Raw genomic sequence first — 25,610 nt, 5'->3', positions numbered from 1 at the left:
AGAGAACGAAGTTCTCATTTTGCAGAAACGGTAATTCGGGCTTCCGCCTGAAGGGGGCTCCTGAGTGAGCCATCTTACCTTCTTGTGGCTCTTCAGGACGGACGGTGTGACAAAAGCCTTCTCGCAGAGGTCGCACTTGTACTTCTTGTGGCCGTCGTGCACCACCTGTATGTGCACGTTGAGCGTGTCCTTGCGCTTGAAGGTGGCGTCGCATTGGTCACATCTGAAGGTCCTCTCGCCTGAGGAAAGACGGGCACGTCACACGGTCAGCCCATAAAAAAAATCAGTAAGGATAAAGTCCTCTCTTTCCAAATACGAGACGCAAGCATCCTCCAATAAGAGCAAAGCAGAAAATCGCTTTACGAAGACTCATCATCCTGTAAGGCATGGAAATGTCTACCTTCAGGATCAAGTGCTTTAAAAATCCCCCCCACTCTGTATCCTTTGTGTTCTGCCCCTGAAAGACAGCTCAGACTCATGAAGAGAGGCATACCCCTTCCCTGACACGCGAGGCCATGCTCCTGAGGCCTGTCTCGTTAAAGAGCCTGACAGGAGGCAGTAAAACCCCATGAGTTGGGAGGCTTCTGTTTTAATGCGATTTCCACAACGTCCTGACTCCCCAAGCCGAAGAAGGGGCGAGGGCTCCCCCCTCGCTCTCAGAAACACCTCCACCCGGGGACGACTGCCGCAGACAGAGAGCAACATGCCAACTTATAGATACATCCTCATGTTGCACCTGCGAACTCCAAACAGGAACAGGAAATGACAAATCTGTGGGCCAGGAGGACCAAGGAGGTCACTGTGGTGCCTGATTTTCACCTGATGGGCGTCACACACGCCGAGCCACACGCAATGACCTGCACACACAAAGACCCGCACACACGCCGAGCCACACACAAAGACCCACACACACACCGAGCCACACACAAAGACCCGCACGCACACCGAGCCACACGCAATGACCTGCACACGCAAAGACCCGCACACACGCCAAGCCACACACAAAGACCCGCACACACACCGAGCCACACACAAAGACCCGCATGCACGCCGAGCCACACGCAATGACCTGCACACACAAAGACCCGCACACACTCTGAGCCACACACAAAGACCCGCACACACACCGAGCCACACACAAAGACCCGCAAGCACGCCGAGCCACACGCAATGACCTGCACACACAAAGACCTGCACACACACCGAGCCACACGCAAAGACCCGCACGCACACCGAGCCACACGCAAAGACCCGCACGCACGCCAAGCCACACGCAAAGACCCACACACACGCCGAGTCACACACTGCAGCCCGTTTCCACCTTGCATGTGGTACTGAGACATCCAGACACTGGTGAGAGGTGTAAATCCCTGAACTGCACATCACCACTTGTAGGGGGCGCTGTCCTGCACACCTGGAGAGTCACTATTTAAAGACAGACAGAGAGCCAGGCAGCCACACACACACACACACGGTACTCACTGTTGTGTATCAGCAGGTGGCGCTGCAGCGAGAATGGTGTGCGGAACAGCGCCTTGCACTCCTCACATTGGAAGGGCCTCTCTTCTGAGTGGGTCTGTGTGGGGGTGAGGGAGCAGGAAATCATGGGGAAAAAAGGCACGTGGATGGGAAACTTTCGGGGGGGGAGAGACCCCCCTTATCTCTGCAATCGAGCAGCATAATTACCCAGGGAGGGATAACGGGATTATAGCCCATCTCAATCAAAAGGTCAATCAACCCCCCCCACTAAATTAATCAGGCCCAGCAACCCCCCCCCCCCCACCCCCCGGATCAGGGAGTCCCAGGGGAGACAGATGGAAGGTAGGATGAAGAATTATTTGGGGGAGGCTCTGTCTCAGCGAGTGTCATGTTTCCAGCCGGGCTAGGGGAGAGGGGGGGGGTTGGGGGGATTGCTGTCCTGGGTCCTCCCTCTACTGCCTCTTACTCCCTGCGGACAAATATCATGGGTCTATCTGTATAGACACTCCGCTCTGTCGAGCCAATGTGTGTGTGTGTGTGTGTATTTCTCTTGTATTTTGTCTGGTTACTTATGGTTATGGTTAGGGCAGGGTAGGGGTTAAGGTTGTCATAGTTAGCGTTAGCATTTTTCCCATTGAAATGAATGAGCGGTCCCCATAAGGATGTGTTTACTAGGGGTGCAACGGTACCTCGGTATTTGGGCCAAATATTCGGTTTAATTTTGGTTTAAATACAACACTACAAATAACACAAGAAAACAAATAATAAACTGCCTCTTATTTATGTATAAAATATCTATACATGTATAAAATTCAAACTTACAAAATGTAAACAAAAACACTTTTAAAAATGTTAAAGTGCCTCTTAAAGTGCTCTAAACACTCTATATTCCACTCGAGGCTCTGTGCTTGAGCCAAATCGTTTTCGATGGCTTTGTGCGCTTTGTCATAGAGGTCGGGAATTATAACGTCGCTGAAATGTGTACGGCAGGGCACAACATAACGTGGGTCAAGCGTTTTAATTAAGTGGCAAAACCCCGCATCTTCGACAACAGAAAAGGGTTGCAAATCTTTAGCGACGAACGTTCCCACTGCACGGGTTATTTTCTTATGTTAATCGGATGTAGCAGGGTATGTCTGCTGAAAAGCTTTTTCGATAGACACTTGTTTACCTGCAGTTACCTTTTCGTCTGTCCTCCGTTCAGGAACCGTTATATCAGCATGACTACGTTTGAGATGCTTAGCCATATTGCTGGTGTTTCCATTAGCGTATGGGACACGTGTTAGGCAATGTTTACAAACAGTGACATTTCTATTAACTGTTTTGACTCCCTGGTCGTTGTATTCTACAGCGAACCCGAAAAAAATCCATACTGGACATTTGTACAAAGCCGGTGCTTCTTCAAACTTCTGCCTCTCAACTGTTCCGCTAGTGCTTGCCATGCTTGTTTGTTTTTCTTTTTTTCTGCGTCTGCGTACCGAGCTGCGAGCTCAGCTCCAGTTACGTCAGTGTGAGAGGGCGAGTGGGTGGAGCCACAACAGTGATTGGACATTAACTCACGGTGGAGGGCTTTCGCTCATTGGCGCTTACTGTTTAACTGGAGCCTGATAAGCATTAATCGCCATTTTCAAAAGGAAGTGCAAAAACGAAATACCGCGGTACACAAGGGCGTACCGGACCGTGCAGCGTGTACCGAACGGTCCGGTATTTTACCGAGTACCGTTGCATCCCTAATGTTTACCCTACATGTGCGTGCGTGTGTGTGTATATGTGTGTGTATGCATGAGTGTATGCATATGTGTGTGTGTGTGCACGTGTGTGAGACATATTGCCATAATTTATTCATGGGAAAACACAGCCAACAATCCAAGATGATGTAATGGCTACTACCTCTGCCCTGCTCCTTCCTACATCTGTCTCCACCCCTTCCCTATCATGCTCCACCCCTTCCCACTCATTCTCTATCCCATCTCATGCATTGCCATCCATACGCCACCCATGCTACACCCCTGTTCCACACATGCTCCACCCATTCTAGTGTCAATCCTCCCCATGGCCCACCCTCGATGGGCCGAATGGCCTCCTCTCGTTTGTATATTTCTTATGTTCTTATGTTCTAACCCCACCCCTTCCTTATCAGCCCTGCCCATGCCCCGCCCACGCTCTGCCCATGCCCCGCCCCATTCGCATTACCTTCTTGTGGTTCTTGTAGACATTCCTGTGGGCGAACTCCTTCCCGCACAGCTTGCACTTGTAGGGCTTGTCCTCGCTGTGGATGATCTTGTGCGCTGTCACCTGGTCCAGGCGCTTGAAGGAGCGGCTGCAAACCTCGCAGGTGTACGGCCGCTTCTCTGCGAGCCCGGAGGGGGAGGTGGCAATGAGGGAAAACAGCCAATCAGATAGAGGAAACACTCCCTCCCCGGGCCATCCTGCGGCCATTCCGATTGGGGCTGAATCACAGGCGGTGCTGCTCTTAGCCGTACCTGAGTGCGTTATCATGTGCCGCTTGAGCTGATTGGTGGAGATGAATTTCTTGTCGCACGCCGGACAGTCGAACACCTCGTGCACCTGAGAGAAACCAAGACAAAGTGAAGCACAGAAGCCAAGTTAGTGACAGGGATCTGAAAACACTCAGGGCAGAGTTTACCACACTGATGATACGTCAGACGCCCCGGTCAAGCTGATCTGGGATTAAAGCTGGATCTGCGCTCACATTTTAGCCACAACTTTCCTTTTAATCGTCTATGCTGGTGGATACAAAGACACCGCAGCTGTGAGACACTGAGCGGCCGCTCTCCTGATTCAAAGCGGGCTGTCTGCTGGCAGAACTTTCCGGAACACATCGCAGATGCCACGGTCTACCCAGATAAGGAAGCCAGCCCAGTTGTCGTGAAGAACCTCAGTAAGAGCGGATAACGCCAATGGCTCCCGTGGGGGACAAGCTGCAATGATTAAGCTCTTTGCTGTGCACCCCCCCCCCACCACACCAGGCCCAGCCCACTGACAGAGTGAAGCAAATGGAGGGGGGGGGTGGAAATGTAATTAAGCTGGCAGCAAAGTTTTAATAACTGCACCTCTGTGCTCTGGTGCTTGCGACTGTTCCATGGGGCATGTGATCCTGATTTGGGGGGGGGGGGGGGGGGGGGGGGGGGCAGTGATACATCAGTATGGTGCCTTAGAGGAAGGAAGGGAGCCCGTCTGTGACACCCTCTCTGGAGAGGCGACGCCAGAGCCTCCTCAGCCACCATGCCAGCAGCTTTCTGGAAACTTCCGGTCCCTGCAGTCCGGCTTTGACGGAAGCACTTTCGGGAACGACGGTTGCCGTTCGTCTTTTTAGTTTGGGAAGAGAGAGGCTGAAACACAGGATTAGCGCAGCCTTTGGCCGGATTTTCTCCAACGATCCCTGGGCGGCTTCAGAATTGCTCACAGACAGAAGTTTCCGGGCCTCTCCATAGAATCTTGGGTCAGCGTCAAGTCGAGATTTTGGAAAGTTTCCGGATCTCTCCATGGAGTCTCGAGTTGATATTTTGGGAAGTATGTTTTAATCAGGGTCCGGATCACAGGGTGACATCGCTTCATGTCCATTTAATTACTCTAACAAGAAACCCTGTAGCTCACAGACAGCCATGCTGAGCACCGTCAAGGTGTGATGTAAATTTCAGAAAAAAAAATGCATGAAAATGCAGTTAGGACGATCGAGGCTCATTCGATGTGAGGAGTTGGGAGAGAGCGAGCGAGTGAGCGAGAGAGAGAGAGGGATAGAGAGAGGGAGAGAGGAGGGAACTTCACAGTGCCAAATCAGATTAGCCTCCCGAAACAGCACCGCTCGATGTGGCCGCTCTCAGCCGGCCCAGCCAGCAAAAGAGCCGATTATGAGAACAATCTGTTTGTCATTAGGGCGCTCAGGCCCATCAGGGGCTTTGCGAGTGGAGGGGGGGGGGGCTAATCGCCCACTGACAGGGGTCAGGGCACCGCGGCGATTCTGGCCCGCTTCAGTACAGCCTCAAAAGGTCCAGAGCCCTCTATGGCTTACCACACTAGCTCTGCTGGTGCTGGGACAAAGTGCACCCTGTCACCAAACTGAGACTTTAGAACCAGAGTCCAGAAGAGGTGATTTTTTTTAAGTGGGAGGCATAAGAGAGCCATAGTTCATACAGAGTGGCCGATTTTTATCATTATCCAATCAAATGTTTTGAATTGGTGAGGGACACTCCGGGGGCCCAATCAGCTTTCAGATACCTGCACCTGTATACGCCCCTGGCATCCAGGGAACCACAAATCATCCTTTCATCTTCATGCCCCATTTTCAATATGTCACCCTTCACCATTACGGTGCCTCGTCTCAAATCCATTCCCATTGACATTCTGGGGGCAAATCGCACGGTAATGGGTCTCCATGCGAGGGGGGGGTAAATTACCTTAACCCGGTCAGGGAGGAAAACCATTCTGGGATTTTCTAAACGCTCCAAACAAGGCCCATGCGATGGCTGGCCACACTGGATGAGAGAGACACTGTTTCAACGGCCTGTGTTGATTATGCATTTAAAGTGCCCTTCATGGCAGCCTGACTCTTTAATGAAGGGACAGTGGCTTGGCCGGCATCCATCTCCATCCTCCGCACATCGAGAAGCTGGCTCCCCTTCAATGAACAAGGGCTATATCGTAGGGTACCAGGAAAGTCGCTCTTGGATGAAATCTGCTACCTAAAGATCCTTCAGCAAGTCCAAATAAAATCCGGGGGGAGTACGCAATCAAACCGCTCCCCCGACCTACCCCCCCCTGCGAACCCCTGGCAACAGTGCTGGGGCCTGCCTTCCGCACCCCCTACCGCTGAGGTCTGCTGCTTCATCAGGAAGTTTCATGAGACCCACACCGAAGACCTGTGGCCTGTACTACGACGCGGGGTTACTGGCTTATCGGGGTAGCTTGTCAGATTTAAGGTACCACAGTTTAAATGGACTTCATATTCGTTTACTTACATTTTGCCCAGACTACCTTAAATCCGACAAGTTACCCCGATAAGCCAGTAACCCCGCTTTGTAGTACAGGCCACTGACCTGGCAAAAGCGTGTTATGTTGCTAGGAAACCTGGTCAGGTGACCCATGTATATGTAGCCATTAACTACAGCAAATCTTGGCCCCTGCTTCACTGTCATGAAATGTGTGTCTGCTCGCTTCCCCGGATGAGTACAGAATGGCTCCTCCTCCACCAAGAGAGAGGAGGCTCTGATTCTTCTCCCAATTCTTCTCTCGGTGTAGATGGAGCAGCGATTTTGTGGGAAAATGCCAACCTTTCGGTGCTCCTGCAGGTTGACTGATGAAGAGCACTTCTTGTTGCAGATGGAGCACATCAGCTTCCTACGAGCGCTTCCTGCAAAAGAGACAGATCTCCGTAAATACTCAGAGCCCATCAGCTTCTCACGTCAAATTCCTGCGATGCAAAGGTAGGACAGTGAGCATATGTGCCTGGACTGAGAACCAGTCAGCTTCCGGGAAAAGAAAAGCAGGTCACTGTGAGCAAATGTCAACATCAAGAGCCAATCAGATTCATACATGAAGTTAGGGCCCTGAGTCTGAGTGCCAGCACTGAGAGCCAATCAGCTTCTCGCATGAACTTCCTGTGAAGCAAAGGTAGGATGCTGAGTGTGAGTGCTAGAACTGAGAGCCAATCAGCTTCTCACATGAACTTCCTGTGAAGCAAAGATTGAATACTGAGTATAAGTGCCAGAACAGAGAGCCAATCAACTTCTAGCATGTACTTTCCAGGAAAGGTGCTGACGGGGCACCTACACCTGTCAAATGAATGACCTTGCTTAAAGGGTTCAGGCAGCAGTAAACACAAACCGCACATTGTGTTCAGGCAACATAAACCGCACATGTCTCACTGTTCCGCCTCACCCTCTGCCCAAAGCGGACAGGACAAGCCCACGGGGAAGCCAGACCAGCACAACCTTCCACGCCATTCCACAGCTGGAAAGCTGGACCTCAGCCTTCGCAAACTGGGCCTTGTCAAAGCCTGGCAGTCCTTCTGGGTTTTTGCGGATGAGATGCATCAGGGAGCGAATCGGATTTCCTCATGTTCACCCCCAATGCAAACAAGCTGTGTTTAGTCAGACACCTTTTAGCTGCTTTTGGAAAAACAAACCACAGATACAACATGATTCGATTTTAATGGGGTCTATAAATAATGATTCTTAACCCTAAACATACAAGCTAGTGATGACATTTCGGACCGCAGAGTACAGAGTGAAAGCTTAGTAAGCAAGTACAGCTGGTAGCATGTTGCTTACTGGGGCACCAATCGTTATCTGCCCTCCAAAGGTCAAAGGTCAGAGGTCAAAAGGCCACACAATCTTATTTCTCATCCCTCCTCATGAATAACCAGATTAAAAACTGACAGTCCTTCAACTTAAAGTCTATGTCAAATACTGTTTACTACCCTGGGGCTATTTTACTGAATCAAAATTAATGGTAACTGCCCCCCGCCCAACAGGGTACAGACACACACAGTGCACAGCAGATTTCAGGGTGGGGGTCAGGATGGGTCAAGTTAACAAGTAAGTGGGCAGGGGGGGGACAGGATGGGGGGTCACAGGGGATGTTAGGGTGTAATGGGTCATGATACGACTGAGTGGGGGGGTGGGCATCTGCACAAATAAGACCCACACAGACACACACAGTTCCACACAGACACACGCAGACACACGCAGACACACGCAGACACATGCAGATCCACACAGACACACGCAGACACACACAGACACACACAGACACACGCAGACACACGCAGACACACGCAGACACACACAGACACCCACAAACATAGGGCGCTTTTCCACTGCACAAAGTACCATAGTTTTTAGTGTTTCCCCTTTTCCATTGACTTCCAGTCGAGTCCCAGTACCAAAAGTGCCAAACCAGCTGGGGTAGTTCTTTGGCACTTTGGTACTTCAGGGTGGGACTTCAAACGCGTTCTTTGTTGATTGGTTATGCAAATAGCCTGCCTCTGAACTCAATACAACTGCCGCCGTTAAAGCAGTTGTGAACTCGACAATGATAAACTAAGTTAAAAAAAAAAAATGCGATCTGGTCAGAAGAACAGATACAACAAAAAGATCAAGATGGCATGAAAAATTTAAAAAGTATTTTGTTTAATATAATGTTAATGTTAATGTGATTTTGTTGTAAATACAGCAATGTGATTTTGTTGTAATAAATGCTGGGGTATTTATAAAACAAAAAACTAGTTCATAAATTTCTGACAAACCTGTCTAGGAATGATTTAAATAGCAAGGATGGAAATGATTGATTGTCTCCGAGAACGCATGCAGGCTCATGCAAAAGTCACGGAGGTAAACTTTAAAACTATTTTTAAACATATAGATAATCTAGATGAACTAGATTTTAAATAAAATTGCGTAATGGAGTAATTAAATTGCAAAGAGTTTAGTGAAACTTATACTCCCTGCGCTATAATGTCTGTACAGAGTTGAAAGTATGAAAAAGCCTGATCTTAACATAGCTACCTAGCAATGTAAGAATTGCATGTGCATAACATGCGATGTTGCTATTAATATAATGTTCTACAGCCATTTTTCAAATTCTGCCTTCTGTTGTGATGTTATATACACACAGACAGACAGACAGACTCTCACACACACACACACACACACACACACACAGACCCACAGACAAACACACACACACAGACAGACTCACACACACACACAGACAGACAGATAGACTCACACAAACACAGACCCACAGACAAACACACACACACACAGACAGACAGACTCACACACACACACACACACACAGACAGACAGACAGACAGACTCACACACACACAGACCCACAGACAGACAGACAGACTCTCACACACACACACACAGACATACAGACAGACTCACACACACACACACACACAGACATACACACACACACAGAGCAGGGAATTAGCTGCTGCTGTTTAGCTTTTACGTCACAGAACAAACACACAGAAAGTCCCCCTCACCCCCAAAATTCCAGTAAATATGCACTCATTTGTGTCCAGCTTCGGCGGCGGTATTTACAGAAGTGACGTGGGGGGGGGGGGGGGGGTGTGATTTGAGTCCATTAGGTCTGCTGAAGTGTGGAAAACGCCGTGGGGTGGGGGTTGTTGGCTAGTGTGGAAAGGACAGCATCCCACCATTTGGTCAGGGCTATAATGGCTGCCGATTAGAAAGCATTGAAGCCACGCCCCCCACGTGAGCTGCCGGCCAATGAGGCGTGTCAATGAGTACACAGCGTTCCGGCTGAGCGGTCGGCTGCCAGCATCGTTAGCTACGCGCCACACACTCCCGGTTACTTGTGCGGGTCGCTTTACGTCCCTGCCACCAGCTGCCACTAATGAGGTGTGGCTGAACTGCCGCTATCGGACCAATCAAGGCAACCCGGGGTCACGTGTGGCCAAACCCGTGTGTATTCAGGTGCCCATGACCAGGTCCCAGACCTGGGTGGGCCGGGTTTGTCTGTGATTAATCTCCTTTGGTGGATGGGGGGGGGGGTCGTATAATTCACCAGCTTATAAAATTAACTGAGGTGGGAAGCAAAAAATGGGCCAAGATTCATACAGAGGGGGCAACCTTATTAGCCAATGATATGTTTTCAATTGCTGAGTGACAGTGGAGAGAGCCATTCAGCTTTCAGCTGGGGCAAGTACCCCCTGTGGCCCCACTCCTGTATATCTGTTGATTCACAAGGTAAATAACAGTGTAGATAATTAAATTATGGGTCACTTGTGGCATCGATGATGCAATGAGAACTAAGCAAGCAGACGGAGGCCCACAAGGTGGCCATTCGCAAACATCACGTCTCATGGTGTGCGGCTCTGCTGATTGGCCCTCGTTTACACGCCCATGTCGTCTGACTCCCCTTCAATGAACAAGCGCTATATGGCAGGGTATGGGGGAGCAGCGGTGGGGGATGAGAGCGATGATCTGACCGAGGATATAATTATTACTCTGCGATACTCCAAAATAACAAGGAAAAGCTTTGAGACTGTAAGACAGCAATCAATGTTATCTCAGCCGCACTAATTACAGAGGGGCAGCTTAATTAATTAGGTTCAAGCAGCAGTGCTGTTTGTAATAATACACAGTTATTAAACTTACCCCAGGCCCAGTTATAATAGTAAGCTTCTCCAAGCAGATAGACATCAAAAGCAGTTTCTCCATTTCCCATCCCGGGAATGACATGCCGTGGTTGTGAGGAAGCAGATAAAATAGATGGACGCCTCCCAGCAGGAAGCAGCATGCCATCTACATGCGGACCAGTCAGTACCCAGCTCACTGTTTACCGTGTGTCACTGTGCTGGGTAACGACTGCATGAGAAGGTCGAGATCAGAGAGAGACATCAGGCTAACATTTATGTTTGTTTCTTTCCCTGGGGCTGACTGGTGAGCCTCGGGAATGTTTTGTTTCCACACCGGCTGGGATTTTCACCAAAACAAATCAGGAACCAGCAGAGTGTTTTCTGTTGCCTGTCATTCCGTAATTCCCGTGCAGCGTCCCGATGACGGACAGAAGCAAGACCCGCGTAGCATCACGCTGCTGACTCCCAAAACCAGCAGGCAGCTCAGCCCAATACAATCAATTCAGACTTGACATATCAGGGGAGAAGAGAACAACTGGCCAACACATTTGTATATGCCCCGCCCAGCTACATGATAAATGCCCCGCCCAGCTACATGATAAATGCTCCGCCCACCAGCATGATAATGCTCCGCCCACCAGCATGACCAATGCCCCGCCCACCAGCATGACCAATGCCCCGCCCACCTGCATGATCAATGTCCCGCCCACCTGCATGATCAATGTCCCGCCCACCAGCATGATCAATGCCCCGCCCACCAGTATCATCAATGCCCCACCCACCAGCATGATCAATGTCCCGCCCACCAGCATGATCAATGTCCCGCCCACCAGCATGATCAATGTCCCGCCCACCAGCATGATCAATGTCCCGCCCACCAGCATGATAATGCCCCGCCCACCAGCATGATCAATGCTCCGCCCACCAGCATGATGAAAGTCTCTCCTACCTGTGTGCACATTCCCTTTGTGCTTCTTGAGGGACTCCTTGCTTTTGAACCTCTTCCCGCAGCTCTCTGCCTTACAGATGAACCTGGCATCCCCTCTGCATGCCTCCCTGTGCTGCTCAAAGCTGTGGGGGGGGGGGGGGGGGCAGGCAGTCTGGTGATGTAGGGGTGGGGGGGCAGCGCGGCTGCGCAGTAACTGTGAGGTGTGGCCTACCTGGACTCGGAGCTGAACGTGCTTTGGCACAGAGCGCACTGGTGCACCTGGGTGCCATCGCCAGCGGAGCTCAGGCTGTCGGAGCAGTGGAGCACGCTGGGGGGGGGGGGCATGCGGGGGGGAGGAGAGCATAAGTGAAGGTGCGCAGCAAACACTCCGACATACACATCCATAAAACAGGAGCAAGCACAGCTATATATGGGTACATACTGGTGCACGTACTCAGGTACACAGAGGTAAATCCACTCAGGTACATTATATGGGCAAAAGTACTGGGACACCTGTGGCCTGTACTACGAAGCGGGGTTACTAGCTTATCGGGATAACTTGTCGGATTTAAGGTAGTCTGGGCAAAATGTAAGTGAACGAATATGAAGTACATTTAAACTGTGGTACCTTAAATCCGACAAGTTTCCCCGATAAGCCAGTAACCCCACTTCATAGTACAGGCCACCGGCCATAACACACGCAGGAACTTTTATGACACCCCATTCTAAATCCATATGCATCGATACGGAGTTTGTCCCTTCTTTGCAGCTATCACAGCTGCCGCTCTTCTGGGAAGGCTTTCCAGAAGTTTATGGAGTAAGTCTATAGGAATTTTCACCCATTTTTGCCCAGAGCATTTGTGAGACCAGGCACAGATTCTGCACGTAACGGCCTGGCTGACAGTCTTCCTTCTAGTTCATCTGAAAGGTGTTTGATGGGGTGGAGGTTAGGGCTGTGGGGGCCAGGCAAGTTCTTCCAAACCAAACTCACCCAACCATGACTTTATAGACCGTGATTTGTGCATTGGGGCAGAATCATGCTGGAACAGAAAAGGACCCACAAAGGGTCCCACAAACTTGGAAATATGGAATTGTCCAAAATGTCTTGGTATGTTGAAGCATTAAGAGTTTCCTTCACTGGAACTGAGGGGCTTAACTTAGCCTCTAAAAAACAACCCCATACCATCATCCCCTCCTCCACCAAACATTACAGCTGGCACAATGCAGCCAGACAGGTAATGATCTCCTGGCATCTGCCAAACCCAGACTCATCCATCAGACTGCCTGACAGAGAAGAGTAATACGTCACTCCACAGAACCCGTTTCCACTGTTCCAGAGCCCAGTGGTGGTGTGCTTTACACCACTCCATCCGACACTTGGCACTGCGTTTGGTGATGTGAGGCTTGCATGCAACTGCTCAGTCATGGAAGCCCATTCCGTGAATTTCCCAGTGCACAGTATTTGTGCAGGAGTTAATGCCAGAGGTAGTTTGGAATTAAGCGAACAGAACACTGGCGACATTTACGCAGCATGTGCTTCACCACTCAGCGACTCCGCTCTGTCACTTTACATGATCTGCCACTTCTTGGCTGAGTTTCCGCTGTTCCTAAACACTTACACTTTGCAATAGTACCACTTAAAATTGACCGTGGAACATTTAGCTGGGAAGAAATTTCATAAACTGACTTATTGCAAAGGTGGCATCCCATGACATCACAAATGTTTGGAAACATCTAAATTAAATGTTAAACAGGTTGTCCCAGTACTGTTGTCCATTTGGTGTATATGCAGGTGCATATTGGTGTATACAATCTGATTTAAAGAGCTACTTACATGTGTATTCACTCTGATTTAAACAGATGCATATAAGTGAATACACTCTGGTACATAGAGGTGTATATACTTAAGTATATATGTACATGCAGGTGAATACACTCTGGTATATGCAGTTATATACAGGTGTATACACTCAGCTAAATACAGGAACATGCACTCAGGTATGTACAGGCACCCACACTCAAGAACATACAGGTAAATACACTCAAGCATATACATACAGTTGTATATCTTCAGGTGCAAGTACAAACATTGAGGTGCACACACTCAGCTCTATACACATACACACTCAGCTATATAAAGGCGTACACACTGAGATACGTACAGCTACATAAACGTACATACACTAAGGTGTGCACAGCAACATATGACTACACATATTCAGATATGTACCGGCACACACACACTCATGTATATACACTCAGATATATATAGGCACACACACTCAGGTATATACAGGCACACATACTCAGGTATATACACTCAGATATATATAGGCACACACACTCAGGTATATACAGGCACACATACTCAGGTATATACACTCAGATATATAAAGGCACACACACTCAGGTATATACAGGCACACATACTCAGGTATATACACTCAGATATATATAGGCACACACACTCAGGTATATACAGGCACACACACTCAGGTATATACACTCAGATATATACAGGCACACACGCTCAGGTATATATAGGCACACACACTCAGGTATATATAGGCACACACACTCAGGTATATACAGGCACACACACTCAGGTATATACACTCAGATATATACAGGCACACACGCTCAGGTATATATAGGCACACACACTCAGGTAAATACAGGCACACATACTCAGGTATATACACTCAGATATATATAGGCACACACACTCAGGTATTTATAGGCACACATATGTACACACAATGAGGGGCATGGCTGGGACTCACTGTCGTTGCAGGGCCTGCTTGACAGGAAACCTCTTTCCACAGTTGCGGCACTTGAACTCCTTGTCGTCGCCGCTGGGCCGCTGGTGAAGGCTCTGAAGGTGGGCGGCCAGAACCTCCTCACTGGGAAAGCTGCTCTCACACAGCAGGCATGGGTGGTCCTCCTTCTTAATCATCACGTCTGGGGGCCAGCATATACCACATTATTTATTCAGCTGCAGGGCCCACCAATGATACAACAGGACTCAAACCCACAACCTTCCGGATGTGGGCATAGATCCCAAATCTGAGTCAGTTCACACTTTACCTGATTCTGCCACGTGCTTGGCCTCCCTGCTGTTTTCATCCTCATCTTTCACAACCTCCTCCTCTTCCTCTTCTTCATCCTCCTCCATGTCACTATCCAGGTAGCCAATCAGGAGCTCCGTGTCCGTTTCAATATCATCCACAGCCAGGTAAAAAATGTTCTCTCCATCCTAAGATGGAGACAACCCAAAATGGCATGATGTGTATGTACTACATACCACAGTCAGAAGAAAAAACATGTTCAGTTCATTTTATTATCATTAAACTCTTTCATATCGATCTTGAAGAAACTGCACTCATATAAAACACAAAACTGGCCTTTTGGAAAACATTTCACCTGCTTATGTCATTAAAAGAATTTGCCGTTCTGTTTTTTTAAAAAAAATATTCCGCAGTCTGTCTGAATTGGATTGATGTGCTCCATAAACATCAGTATTTTTTAAACCTCAAACCTGTGATAGCCACAGGTATTGCTGCCCGTCGTCGGTCAGTCGATACTCGCCGGGATCTTAATCTCCCTGCCTTCCGATTCATTGTCCTGCGCATTCATCCACTGGCCCTTTCAGACAGAGTATTCTCGCTCGGACACCCTGCCACACTCACTCTGAGGCGTCTCACACTGTTTTTTACATTTTCTTTCCATACTCTGGCCCCCCAAGCAAGCCTCTCCACCCAGGACGTGTTTGTTCCTCCACAGACCTGCTGGAAACCACGCTTGGATGCCTCTGACAGTGTTTTTCTTCTTCCCCATCCAATTATCAGTTTGATAACCATAATTTGTACCCTGAGGAGAGCATTTAAGAACAGCAGAGGACTAACCCCCCCCCCCCCCCAAGTGGGGGAAAATTCTCATCTTGGCTGAAGGCTCTTCTGTCTGAACACGCCGGGTGAGGAACTTAAACGGTGTCTGGAGCGAAAGTGGGTCGGAGTGGTTCTACTAAAAGAGACAAGAAGCCTGGAATTACAGAGACAACGAACGGGCCGTCGGAACACCCTCCGGATCGGGATGGCATCTAACAGACGAGATCAGAACCACTCATGCCACTTCACAACCAACAGACTTAGAACCTCATTGACGTCATTGTGGATGCAGAGTATATACATAATGTCATCATATCAATAACAATAATAATAATAAGGATGATGATGATGTGGTGGTGGTGACTCAGCGTGTACCACTGATGCACACACCTCAGTTGGACAGGCTCTTTTGGTATTCCTGCTTTGTCAGACATGTTGCAATTCCTGATCAGACCTTCCATGCCACATTTCCCAGGCTGCATTGCAAGGGATCTCAGCGACTGACCCAAACTACATCTCCGCCACCGTTTATGGTCAGACTTTTGGTCACAGTTGCAGTCGTCATTGTATCGATGGTAACACCATGGAAACACGGTCACAATGACCATAGGGGTTCAGTCAGAGACACGGTCAGATTAAACAGATACTTCCCCCCCACCGGGCAGTATCCTAATACGTGAAACTCTTAAGTTATTCTTAAAGGCAAACCTACGTAAAACGGAAATTTATTGGGCACCCATGTGGAATTATGGGTAAGTCAGCAGAACAACATACAAATACACAGCTTGCTCTCTGTCTCAAGCAGCAGAAACATCATTCAAAGCACAACACGTCTGAGATATTTTTCCTCTTAACGACACAGTAACAAATGAATAACTTCATTTACTTTCTCACAATCACTTACTTTCCTTCTAGACAGTCATTGGTTATCAGCTAGCTTCATTGCAATCACAAATGTCTCCCACAGTGTTACTCAATTAACAATAATGTGGTTTGAATCAATTAAAATGTCCTCCTCTGCTGTCTTCTGGCATTCGTTCTTTCCCTCGCCCCTGTTTTTTTCCCCATTTCTCGCAGCATGTATGGATGTAATAATGCATTGCCAACCGCTCTTGTCAAGTGCCTTGGATTGAAAGGCGCTATATACAAACAAATTGGACTGAAGTGAAATGTAACACGAAACATGTCATGTCATGTCAACACCTCAATGGCACTGTAGGGTGGGAAACCAAAACCAGGATTACATCTGAAGGCTTATCCTTTGAAAGACATCACAGAACATGTCTGCTTGTTTACTTACAAAAATGAAAGTGCCGCAGCAAACAACATGAAACAACATATCAGATATCTGTTTGGTTTACAGTCAGGTTCGGTTTATAGGATTACGTATGACTGCGGTTTGCCCAGGTGTGGCCTTTAGAAACACCAAGAACTTGAGGATTTATGGGGGTGGGGGCAGCGCCTCTGTCCTGTTTACAGCGACATCATGCCTTAATCCCCATACACACAGGCCCCAGGCTGACTGAAACACTAATTCTGCTACACCCACGTGCCACGAGCAGAAAGAGGGCTGGATCGCTGTGCCCCCCACCCCCATACACCCCACCTCAGGACCTCACAATCCCAGAGACGGTGAGTGGGTCGTGAGCATAATCCCATAATGCATCATGTTCAGGAGTCCCAAAACAAAGACTCGACCTCAGACAACCAAGACTCCCCGTCCCTCCCAGAAGCTCCCGTCACCAAGGTGTCCCACCCCAGCACTAACCTACCCCACCCACACACAGAAGCCATTGCTTGATGGCGTGCAGCTCTATAGGTTTAGTACTCTACGTCTGCCATCGGCAGGTCATTGGTTTGAATCCCATTGCTGGCAATAAGGTCATATTACAGTTGGGGCCTTAATTCTGAAAACTGTGCAGGGTGCTGGATAATCGGCTGACCCTGTGCACGAACACCAAGCCTCACCCTCACTTCCATGCGTCCTAATGAAGCGAGATCAGAAAACCATACCAGAATAACATTGCTTTTGAAAATACCATCAAAATGAACCATGGTATAATGTCTGGACGATATGAAAAACTAGATAACACCCAAGCCTACGGACTCTCACTCCCTGTACAATCCGGATCCAATAACAGAGTAGAGATCAGGGTTAATTGAAAATAAAGTAAAAAATAAGAATAAAAAATGAGTCAGGAAAATACCTAGCTCCTAGTGGGCTGGGTACTGTACAGCAGAGAATCGCATGACCTAAACGGCGAATTCTCCATCTTTGGCGCCACCGTAAAGGTCCCCGAGCATTTGGGGTTTCCCATCAGACCTGGAAAGTTCAAAGTCATTACAGTAAGATGTTCACCAGGGCCGGCGTGATTATGGGGACAGGTCAGAGCAGAACTCTTTCATTTATCATCATTGGCCTGGCCAGCCAAAAAAGGCCACGTGCTAATGAAATCAAAGTGCTGATACAGCCTGGAGGGACGGGATATGTTTGGGAAAAACAACTCTAGTAAACGACACGGCTCGACGGATCCCAGAGCCTGTCGTGTCCCAAGCTCACGGCGTCCGGCGGGGTGGAGGCAAGATGAAAGGCGATTCTGTGCTTTCCGAAACATGGCAGACGGAACCTTAAAAGGAAAGAACTCCCAGGTGGAACTCCCAGGTGGGGTGGAAGGGACTTGCTCAGGTGGAGGTGACTCACCCTGACGGGCGGTGAGGAATGTGCTGAGCGCTGGCGGTATCCATGGCGACGACGCACCGAGTATGCTCTCTTCCCAGGTGCCTTCTCCACCTAATTCATTTTTGTTCTTTTTTCTCCCCTTTGCCTTTTGGGTGTTGGAGTGCAGCAGAGGTAGGGGTGCTATACAGGGGAGGGGCCACAAGGGGCACCACCCCAAGCTGAAAGCTGATTGGCCCCTGTAGTGCCCTCTCCCCTTCACTCATCAATTCGAAACATATCATTGGCTAACGATAAGGCTGGCTCCTCTCTATAAATTATGGCCTCTCTTATGCCCCCCACCTTAAAAAAATCCTACAATCTCCCTTGAGCCGAGGCCAGTTTGAAACCTGATATCAGCTCTTAGGCACAGAACAGCACGAGAACCCAGTCCTGTCAGGCACCGGCGTGTATGGGGGATGCACCCTCCCCCCAGGGGGTCGGGGGACAGACTCAGACTAAACAAAGCTCCCCCGAGCACCTCATCGCTCCCTCCTCCTCACATTCCCTCTCTCCATCTCTATCTCCATCTCCATCTCTCCCTTTATCCGCCGCGGCCCGGCATGGGAGATGGCACTAAGATGGTGCCAGCGGGCGGGTGGGCGGCTGGGCGACGTGGCGGGACTCTCACCTGAATGGCGGCCAGGTTCTTCTGCTCCTGAGATGGAGCCTGATGGACGAAGCGCAGCCAGTTGGCGTGCCGGGGGTTGCTGGCGTCCAGGACGTACAGCACGTCGCCCTTGCTGCCTCTCACCTGCAGGGGGCGAAGGAGGAGCTTTCACCTGTTCAGCTGGATGAGAGGGCGAAGGATTCCGACACGGAAATGTCTGACAGGCAAAGGCCTGTGACGTGAAAGGACTGTGTAGGGGACTTCCCCAAAAAACCGGGTGTGCGCTGGATCCAGGCCCTGGGGGGAGCCGCTCGGCATTTGATGTGTTGAAAGATCGTGCCTCTTATTCCGCTGAATCCCCCCTCCCCCCCGCCCAACACAATCGACTCTGTGACATGCCGCAATCCACACTGCGCAAGACAGGGAGGACCAGGGGGTGTCCACTCTTACCCTATTTATTTATTTACGCCCACCACCCAAATCAGCGCATAGTGATGGGGGGGTCGGGTCACTGTGTGCATTACGAGCCCCATGCAAAGCCTGTTATTACCAGTACTGCACTATTTTACGGTGTTTCACTCAGCCAGCAGAAAATGATACGATGTCACCCAATCAATCTTCTCCACCTGAGAGGCACCACTGTAATTTTCCCTGCACCTTTCAAATTAACCTGGCATACCTGTCCCCCCCCCCTGGGGGGGGGGAATACACCGGGGTAACTTCAGGGTGAATGCGGTGTAGCTGCCGTCCTAGATGGGGCAGTAGCCAGGTTACACCCCCTGTCACACACACACAATATGGGCAATTCAGAGACACTGATCCCCCCAAAACCGCGGGAGGAAACTACACAAATGCAAGCAGAACTTATGCTGCATTCCATTTAGCTTGGGTGCGAATGACATCACACCCAAACAAATCATTTGGCAATACCTGTACTAGTCAGGTTCACTGTTAGCCATAATTAGCAGTACCAGTACATAACAACATCATACGATATTTTGCGCATACAAACACCGCAGCAACATGTCCACAGATAGAGACGGGACAGTAGAGTGTGCGTACGACTGATTTAATGAGACACAAATCAGACATAAGTGCTAATGGACAGTATATAACTACAGCTTTCACTTAAGTTGACGATGGGCGCAGCCATCTTGAATTCTGAGGTCGGGGTTGCAGAGGTTCCTCCGGCTTTCCGAGTTGGAATTCTGACTTCAGGGGGCCTTCCAGTAGAAATTTCTGACTTGGGAATCAGAAATTCAACTTCTGAGTTCAAATGGAACTCACTAAAATACCATCCACATACACCAGTGGGACTCTAACCCCCAATCCTGGGGGGACCTGCAGTGTTAGACTCCATTCCATGTCGCCCCTAAATCCCCTGAATCCTGAATTATTACCGACGACAGATTCAGTTAACAGGTAAATAAATACATCAGGTATACAGGAATAAACTGAACCCGCCCCCTAATGGTGACAGTGTTTCTGTGGCCACCTCCCACACCAACATACCTCCCACATCAGCCGTGTATCCATGCTGTCGTCCAGGTCGCTGGCCATCTTTTTCTCCCCCGCAAAGGGCCCAAACTTCTCCCCCTGAAAGAGTCACCCACACTAAGTAATGGTACAGTAAAAGACAAAAAAAAAAAAAAAACAGATCATTTAACGTCATAACCTCATAGACACGTCATACATGGAAACTTCGGTTTCTTATACACACTGCAGATAAATGTGTCCCACCCCGGATGGATGCATAACTATAAATGACAGCATATATAGTATAATTCAGGGGTCTTTTATGCACTTGGATTTGCATTCCTGCAGTGAACGTAACAGCTTCATATCGGGACGTAATCATCTGCCGTTTCTCCCCCCTCCCCCGCGGGCTGCCAAACTTTCCCTGCGCGAAGGCAAATCGGGAGAGCCGGGAAGCGAAAGCGCTGGCCGGGCAGGCGGGCATGCCCGCATCTGCGAGCGCACGGCGGACCTGATACGTGGCACTCCAGCCCAGCAAACGCGCCGTCCCGGACCGGACACGCAGTGCCGCAAAGTCGCGCTGCCCCGTGTGCAAACTAACCACAAAACGCCCGAAACTCCCCTGCTGCTCTCGGCTTGTACGAATCACTCTCCTCTTTTTTTTATTTCGCTGAACAAACCTTTTTCACCCGTCTGGCGGTGTAAAGCCCGATCCCGTCTTGGACCTTAGAGGATTTCAGAGCGAACCTGTCTGGCACGTACATACCCAGCATTGCCATTGCCTATCGTGACAGTGGATGGTACATTAATAAGAAACGACAGTGGGTTGTTTTCTCTCGTTTTCTCTCTCTTTTTGGTCTGTTTGTGGGTTATTCTGCGAGCTGCGTGTCGGATCCCAGCCCAGATCCTACTTCCATATTGTTCCTGCTGCATGCGGGGCGGCCGCGCCCTCTGATTGGCTGGAAGTTTTGGGGCCGGGGGGCTGCGCGCATACCGGGGTGAGGAGCTCCGTAGCCGGCCGCTCCCCGGCGAGTGCCGCGGATCTGAAGAAGAACAAAAGAGGGAGAGGGACCGGGACCATCCTGCTTTTTCGTTTCATTATACTCCTGCCTATTGTAGCAGTAAGGAGGCGCTCAGTGCGCGATACCCTGCTTCGTCTGGCGCTGCTGATTTAATCGGATATTTCTCGTGGTGTTTCTATAACCGCTTGGTGTCGTTGGTATCTGAGGTTCTGTCGTTCTGCCTCAGATTTACCCGACAACTATTGAAATTTCACCCAGCATGAGATACTCATAAGGGCCAATTTGATAATGTGACAATATTTGCAATAGTTATATAAACATTATCACTGCGAATGAAGAGTAGTGTGCTTATTTATTTAGACCAGATGTTATCCCAATACAAAAAAAAAAATCCAAATTAAAATATAAACATTTTCTGAAGGCAAAGGAAAAATAAATTTGTATCATTTAAATGTTGACTGAAAAAAAGGTGTTGTATTTGTAGCCCTATAAACGCTACCCAGATAGCACACGTGTGTTAAAATGACATTGATTCCATATCAGACATTTTGAAACAACGTTGATCTTCAATCTTTCACTTTAAATCAACATTGAATCAAGGTTTTGCCATGCACCATCAATATTGGAAATCTGACCAAAAATCAATTCAGTTTCAACGCTGATAATTTAACACTGACCATAATTCAACGTTGAAACAATAACATGATCCTATCTGGGTAACATTCAACAATTAAAAATGACCCCCTCATAAAATCCGAATCAGTCAGCACAGCTGGTGCTCAGCTGAGCGAGTGGGGGTCAGTTATTACTAACACTGTTCCAGGGTCAGAATCTTAGCTCAAATGATATATTCACGAGTGCAATCCTTTAAGAGCAATGTGTAGGCTATGTGGCCTTTCTTTGGAGGGGGTCAAATACTAGTTGTGTGACGTGCCAACGAACTGACAGTGAACAGAAAGTTTGTCATACAACAAAAAACATAAACTAGATTTAAAATAGCCACCGTGCACTAAACTGCTCAAGTGTACTGTGCCGGGAAAGGGAATCAGTCATTCTGGAGGCAAGAGGACAGATACGGGTGTCCTGCTGTCACTAGCGTCCAGACTGCAGCTAGAAACGAAACCCCCAAAGAGGTGATGCGGGGAGCAGTTTTGTGGATTTACATTACAGTAAGGAAAATGGATGGATGGATGGATCGGATATGCGCCCCTCCTACTTACTAGAGTCGGTGCTTTGCGCAGGGGAACATGAATCGAAGGAGTCAGCAAACATCTGCCTCTGTGTGAATTCTGTTTTAATTACCTCATATAAAATCATCCGGGGGGATGACGACAGTTAGTTTAAACACAAAGGCACAAAACGAGACCCGATTTATCTAAATCCAGCCCGATCGCGTGAGAATCGCGGGACATGGGAGACCTGGCAGATGCAATCCAGTTCGCTGGTGATCTGTCCGCAGGAATGCGTGCATCTGTACCTGCGTGTCTGTGTGCCTGTTCAGGTGTGCCTCGGTGCGTGGTCCTTGTGGGTGCATGATGTAGTGAATGCTCGTGTGTATGTGTGTGTGCGCGCGCGTGTGTGTTCACGGCTGTCTCCTGGCGCGTGTGTGTGTGCGTGCCTGCATGGCGCTTCCAGCACGTTATTCACCAGCCACTTACAGCCCGCTAATGTTTAATCAGCTTTGTCTTAATGCTGTTTACAACCTCTGTTTATCTTATTGATTTAGTTCTTTTGAAGATTTGACCTAAATGCACTTTATTTGATTACTTGGAGTAAAGATTCGTTTGCACGGCTTGTTTAGAGATTCTCAGTTGATGGTAACAGGACCTGATTCCACATGACTACTGTTAACTTAAATCACAGTAACATAACTAAGTTTGACCACTAATATTTATGTGGCAATAATATATCTTGATTTAGTTTAGTGTTGCACCACAAAATTGGTTCTTGATGAATAATTATTCAATTTATATGAAAAAAACATATTATGGTAGTCATAGACACATCTTTATTTGGGGGGGGGGGGTAGCTTGTGGCCAGATGTATTTGAGATCAGATGATGAGCTCTGATGGCACAAACAGATAAACCTTCCCTTGCATTTCCTTGCACCACATCTTATAGGTTTGTGGATGATGTAGCGTTGAGGATACACAGACGGACATGCTGAGGAAGCCGCCTATGTAATATGTATTCCCACTCCTGATCTGAATCCCAAACACAGGCACATGGCTCTGCACATCTCCAGGATAACTGTCTGCTCCATAATCGCCCTGTTCCTGAACTACGCTTTGGCTTCCTGTCCCAGAAGTCAGCAAGCCCTGCCCCCCCCCCCCAATCCCAAAAACATACACTCCCTCACCGCACACAAACCGCATCCACCAGGGTTTGTTCAGAGGACACTCTCACCTAGAGGGTGTAACATATCACACCTTTATGTACTTTCCTGAGGTGATTTTTCGAGGCGATCCAGTGCCACCGTGTCCCCTGGAGTCTCCTCCCTCCATTTCATCCATTTCCTGGAAGACTGGGCTCACCATGGGCTGTCATTGCTCACATGATTGCTGAGGCATTGTGGGATCTCAAACAAGTCATGTGATCACTTCAGGGGCATTCTGGGAGGGGGGCAGAAGGGGACGGTGCCCTCGTGACAACATCTATGGCCTCCCCTATGCCGCCCCTAAATAGACAAGTTCTGGGAAAAATTGAGACAAATCCATATTTTTTTAAGAATCTGCATTTTTAAATCCTGGTTAAATCGTGGTTCTGCTAGCAGAAGGTTACACTGAGCAGCAGGATGCTTCCAGGTTCAAAATTTCTAAGACAGCAGTTCATAAGAAGAAGGTGAAGCAGGAGACACTGGGAACAACCAGAAACCAGCCAGGTAAAGGGCGGATGCAGCTTCCAAATGCCAGAGATGACTGTTAACTTATCTGACAGTTTCTCATGAATCAGCGGATGACATCAAGTGACCTTCAAAAGGAATGGGAAACATTAAGTGCAGGTGTGAAGTGCACTGCTAGGACAGTTCATATCAGGCTCCTAGAAGCAGGACTGAAGTCCCATAAAGCAAGATAGAAGCTCTTCATCAAGGAGAAACAGAGAAGAACCAGGCTGCAGTTTGGAAAACTGTATGTCAATTCGGTCTGAAAATTATTATTATTATTTATTTATTTATTTATTTATTTATTATTATTTACATTTATATATGTGGGCTCAAATGTTGTGTGCTGGGACCAGACAAACACAGACATAAGCACGTTTTCTTGACAGAGTCTTAATGTGAGAGCTTCTTAATACTGGCAATCTTGTGTAAGTAATACATGGAGGACATTCAGGTCTGATGCAGTTGCCCCTCCCTAACAGAACAACTGGCACCAGTCTGGTCCCCCCCAGTTGAAATGGTCTAGAACCAGCACTGGATCACTTTACGTTCCTGAAATACTGTGACGTCCCTTTTTATTTTTCCTTTAACAAAACATCGAAGTATAAGTTTAGATGGAAAAAGACGGCTGGGGAGCCAGACGACGTGGTTAATCGCTCAAGGAGGCCGATGCCCGTGACTCTGAATCCTGCCTGAGTCGTTATGATGCGGCCGGTTGCAGTTACCTTCCACATGGCGTCGTTCAGATGCTGTATTTTAAGCGTTACCTCTCAGGTCATTCCAAGCGCTGCGCTGTGAATACTCTGAGCGCTTCAGAATTTCCGTGAGCGCTGTTCACCATGATGCTTAGGGCAGCGGGCTGGCAGTTGGGGTTGATGACCACCAAAGAGGACACCCCCTTCATCTGAACGACATGCCAACACAGGGCTTTCAGAGCTTCCTTCGACAGCCACGGATTCTATCTTTCCACATGCGATCGTCTGAAGCTAGCGTGGGGTATGACCCTGAGCTTCACTCACCGCCCCTTGCTGCCACCCTCTGAATCAAGTCTGAGGTACACCACCAATCCCCAGCATGGTGATACCTGTGAAGCAGAATAACCGTCAGATAATGTTGTCATTCTAAATTGTTCTCGGTGGCGACGGTTGCTTCAGCAAACCTTGCATCACTTCCTGCCCACCCCACCCCGACAAATAATAGCCATGTATAAACTAAGACTCTGCTGAACTCATGTCCAGCTAAATCACCATAATACACTAGGAGCAACCATTAAAGGCATGAACCAATCAGAGCAGGGAGGGCAATGCACCAATCAGAGAAATGGATGCTAACCCCCACTACACAGGTATACCAGATCACCTGAAAACAGTGTACCTAGGGGGGTGTAATGTGAACTTTAATAATGTAATGTGGCTTTTTTAGGACAAACATCACATCTATCCAAGGTAAACAGCAGTCAGGGGCCTGAAATAGT

The 25,610-nt window shown here is 48.6% G+C and overlaps 1 protein-coding gene across 6 annotated transcripts in view; it reads right to left on the bottom strand.

Annotated features, from left to right (window-relative positions):
• The window catches only part of prdm5 (PR domain containing 5), a 40,521-nt gene extending 18,891 nt beyond the window's left edge, over positions 1-21,630 (bottom strand). Inside the window, exons 1-12 of one of the 6 annotated variants that reach the window (XM_072710502.1) lie at positions 21,227-21,630; positions 20,269-20,352; positions 18,778-18,900; positions 14,631-14,799; positions 14,327-14,504; positions 11,776-11,871; positions 11,565-11,686; positions 6,771-6,850; positions 3,963-4,047; positions 3,673-3,830; positions 1,483-1,576; positions 79-239 (exon numbers count right to left, since the gene is read on the bottom strand). In XM_072710502.1, coding sequence (XP_072566603.1) covers positions 79-239; positions 1,483-1,576; positions 3,673-3,830; positions 3,963-4,047; positions 6,771-6,850; positions 11,565-11,686; positions 11,776-11,871; positions 14,327-14,504; positions 14,631-14,799; positions 18,778-18,900; positions 20,269-20,352; positions 21,227-21,331 — 1,455 coding nt within the window. In that variant the 5' untranslated portion in view covers positions 21,332-21,630. The other 5 variants (XM_072710505.1, XM_072710503.1, XM_072710506.1 and 2 more) reach the window with 5 other exon arrangements.
• Positions 21,631-25,610: the final 3,980 nt, after the last annotated feature.

Source organism: Paramormyrops kingsleyae, chromosome 4 (genome assembly GCF_048594095.1).
Source record: "Paramormyrops kingsleyae isolate MSU_618 chromosome 4, PKINGS_0.4, whole genome shotgun sequence".
Taxonomy (NCBI): domain Eukaryota; kingdom Metazoa; phylum Chordata; class Actinopteri; order Osteoglossiformes; family Mormyridae; genus Paramormyrops; species Paramormyrops kingsleyae.
The sequence above is the reverse complement of the archived record's forward strand: the minus strand, read 5'-3'. Positions and strand labels throughout refer to the sequence as shown.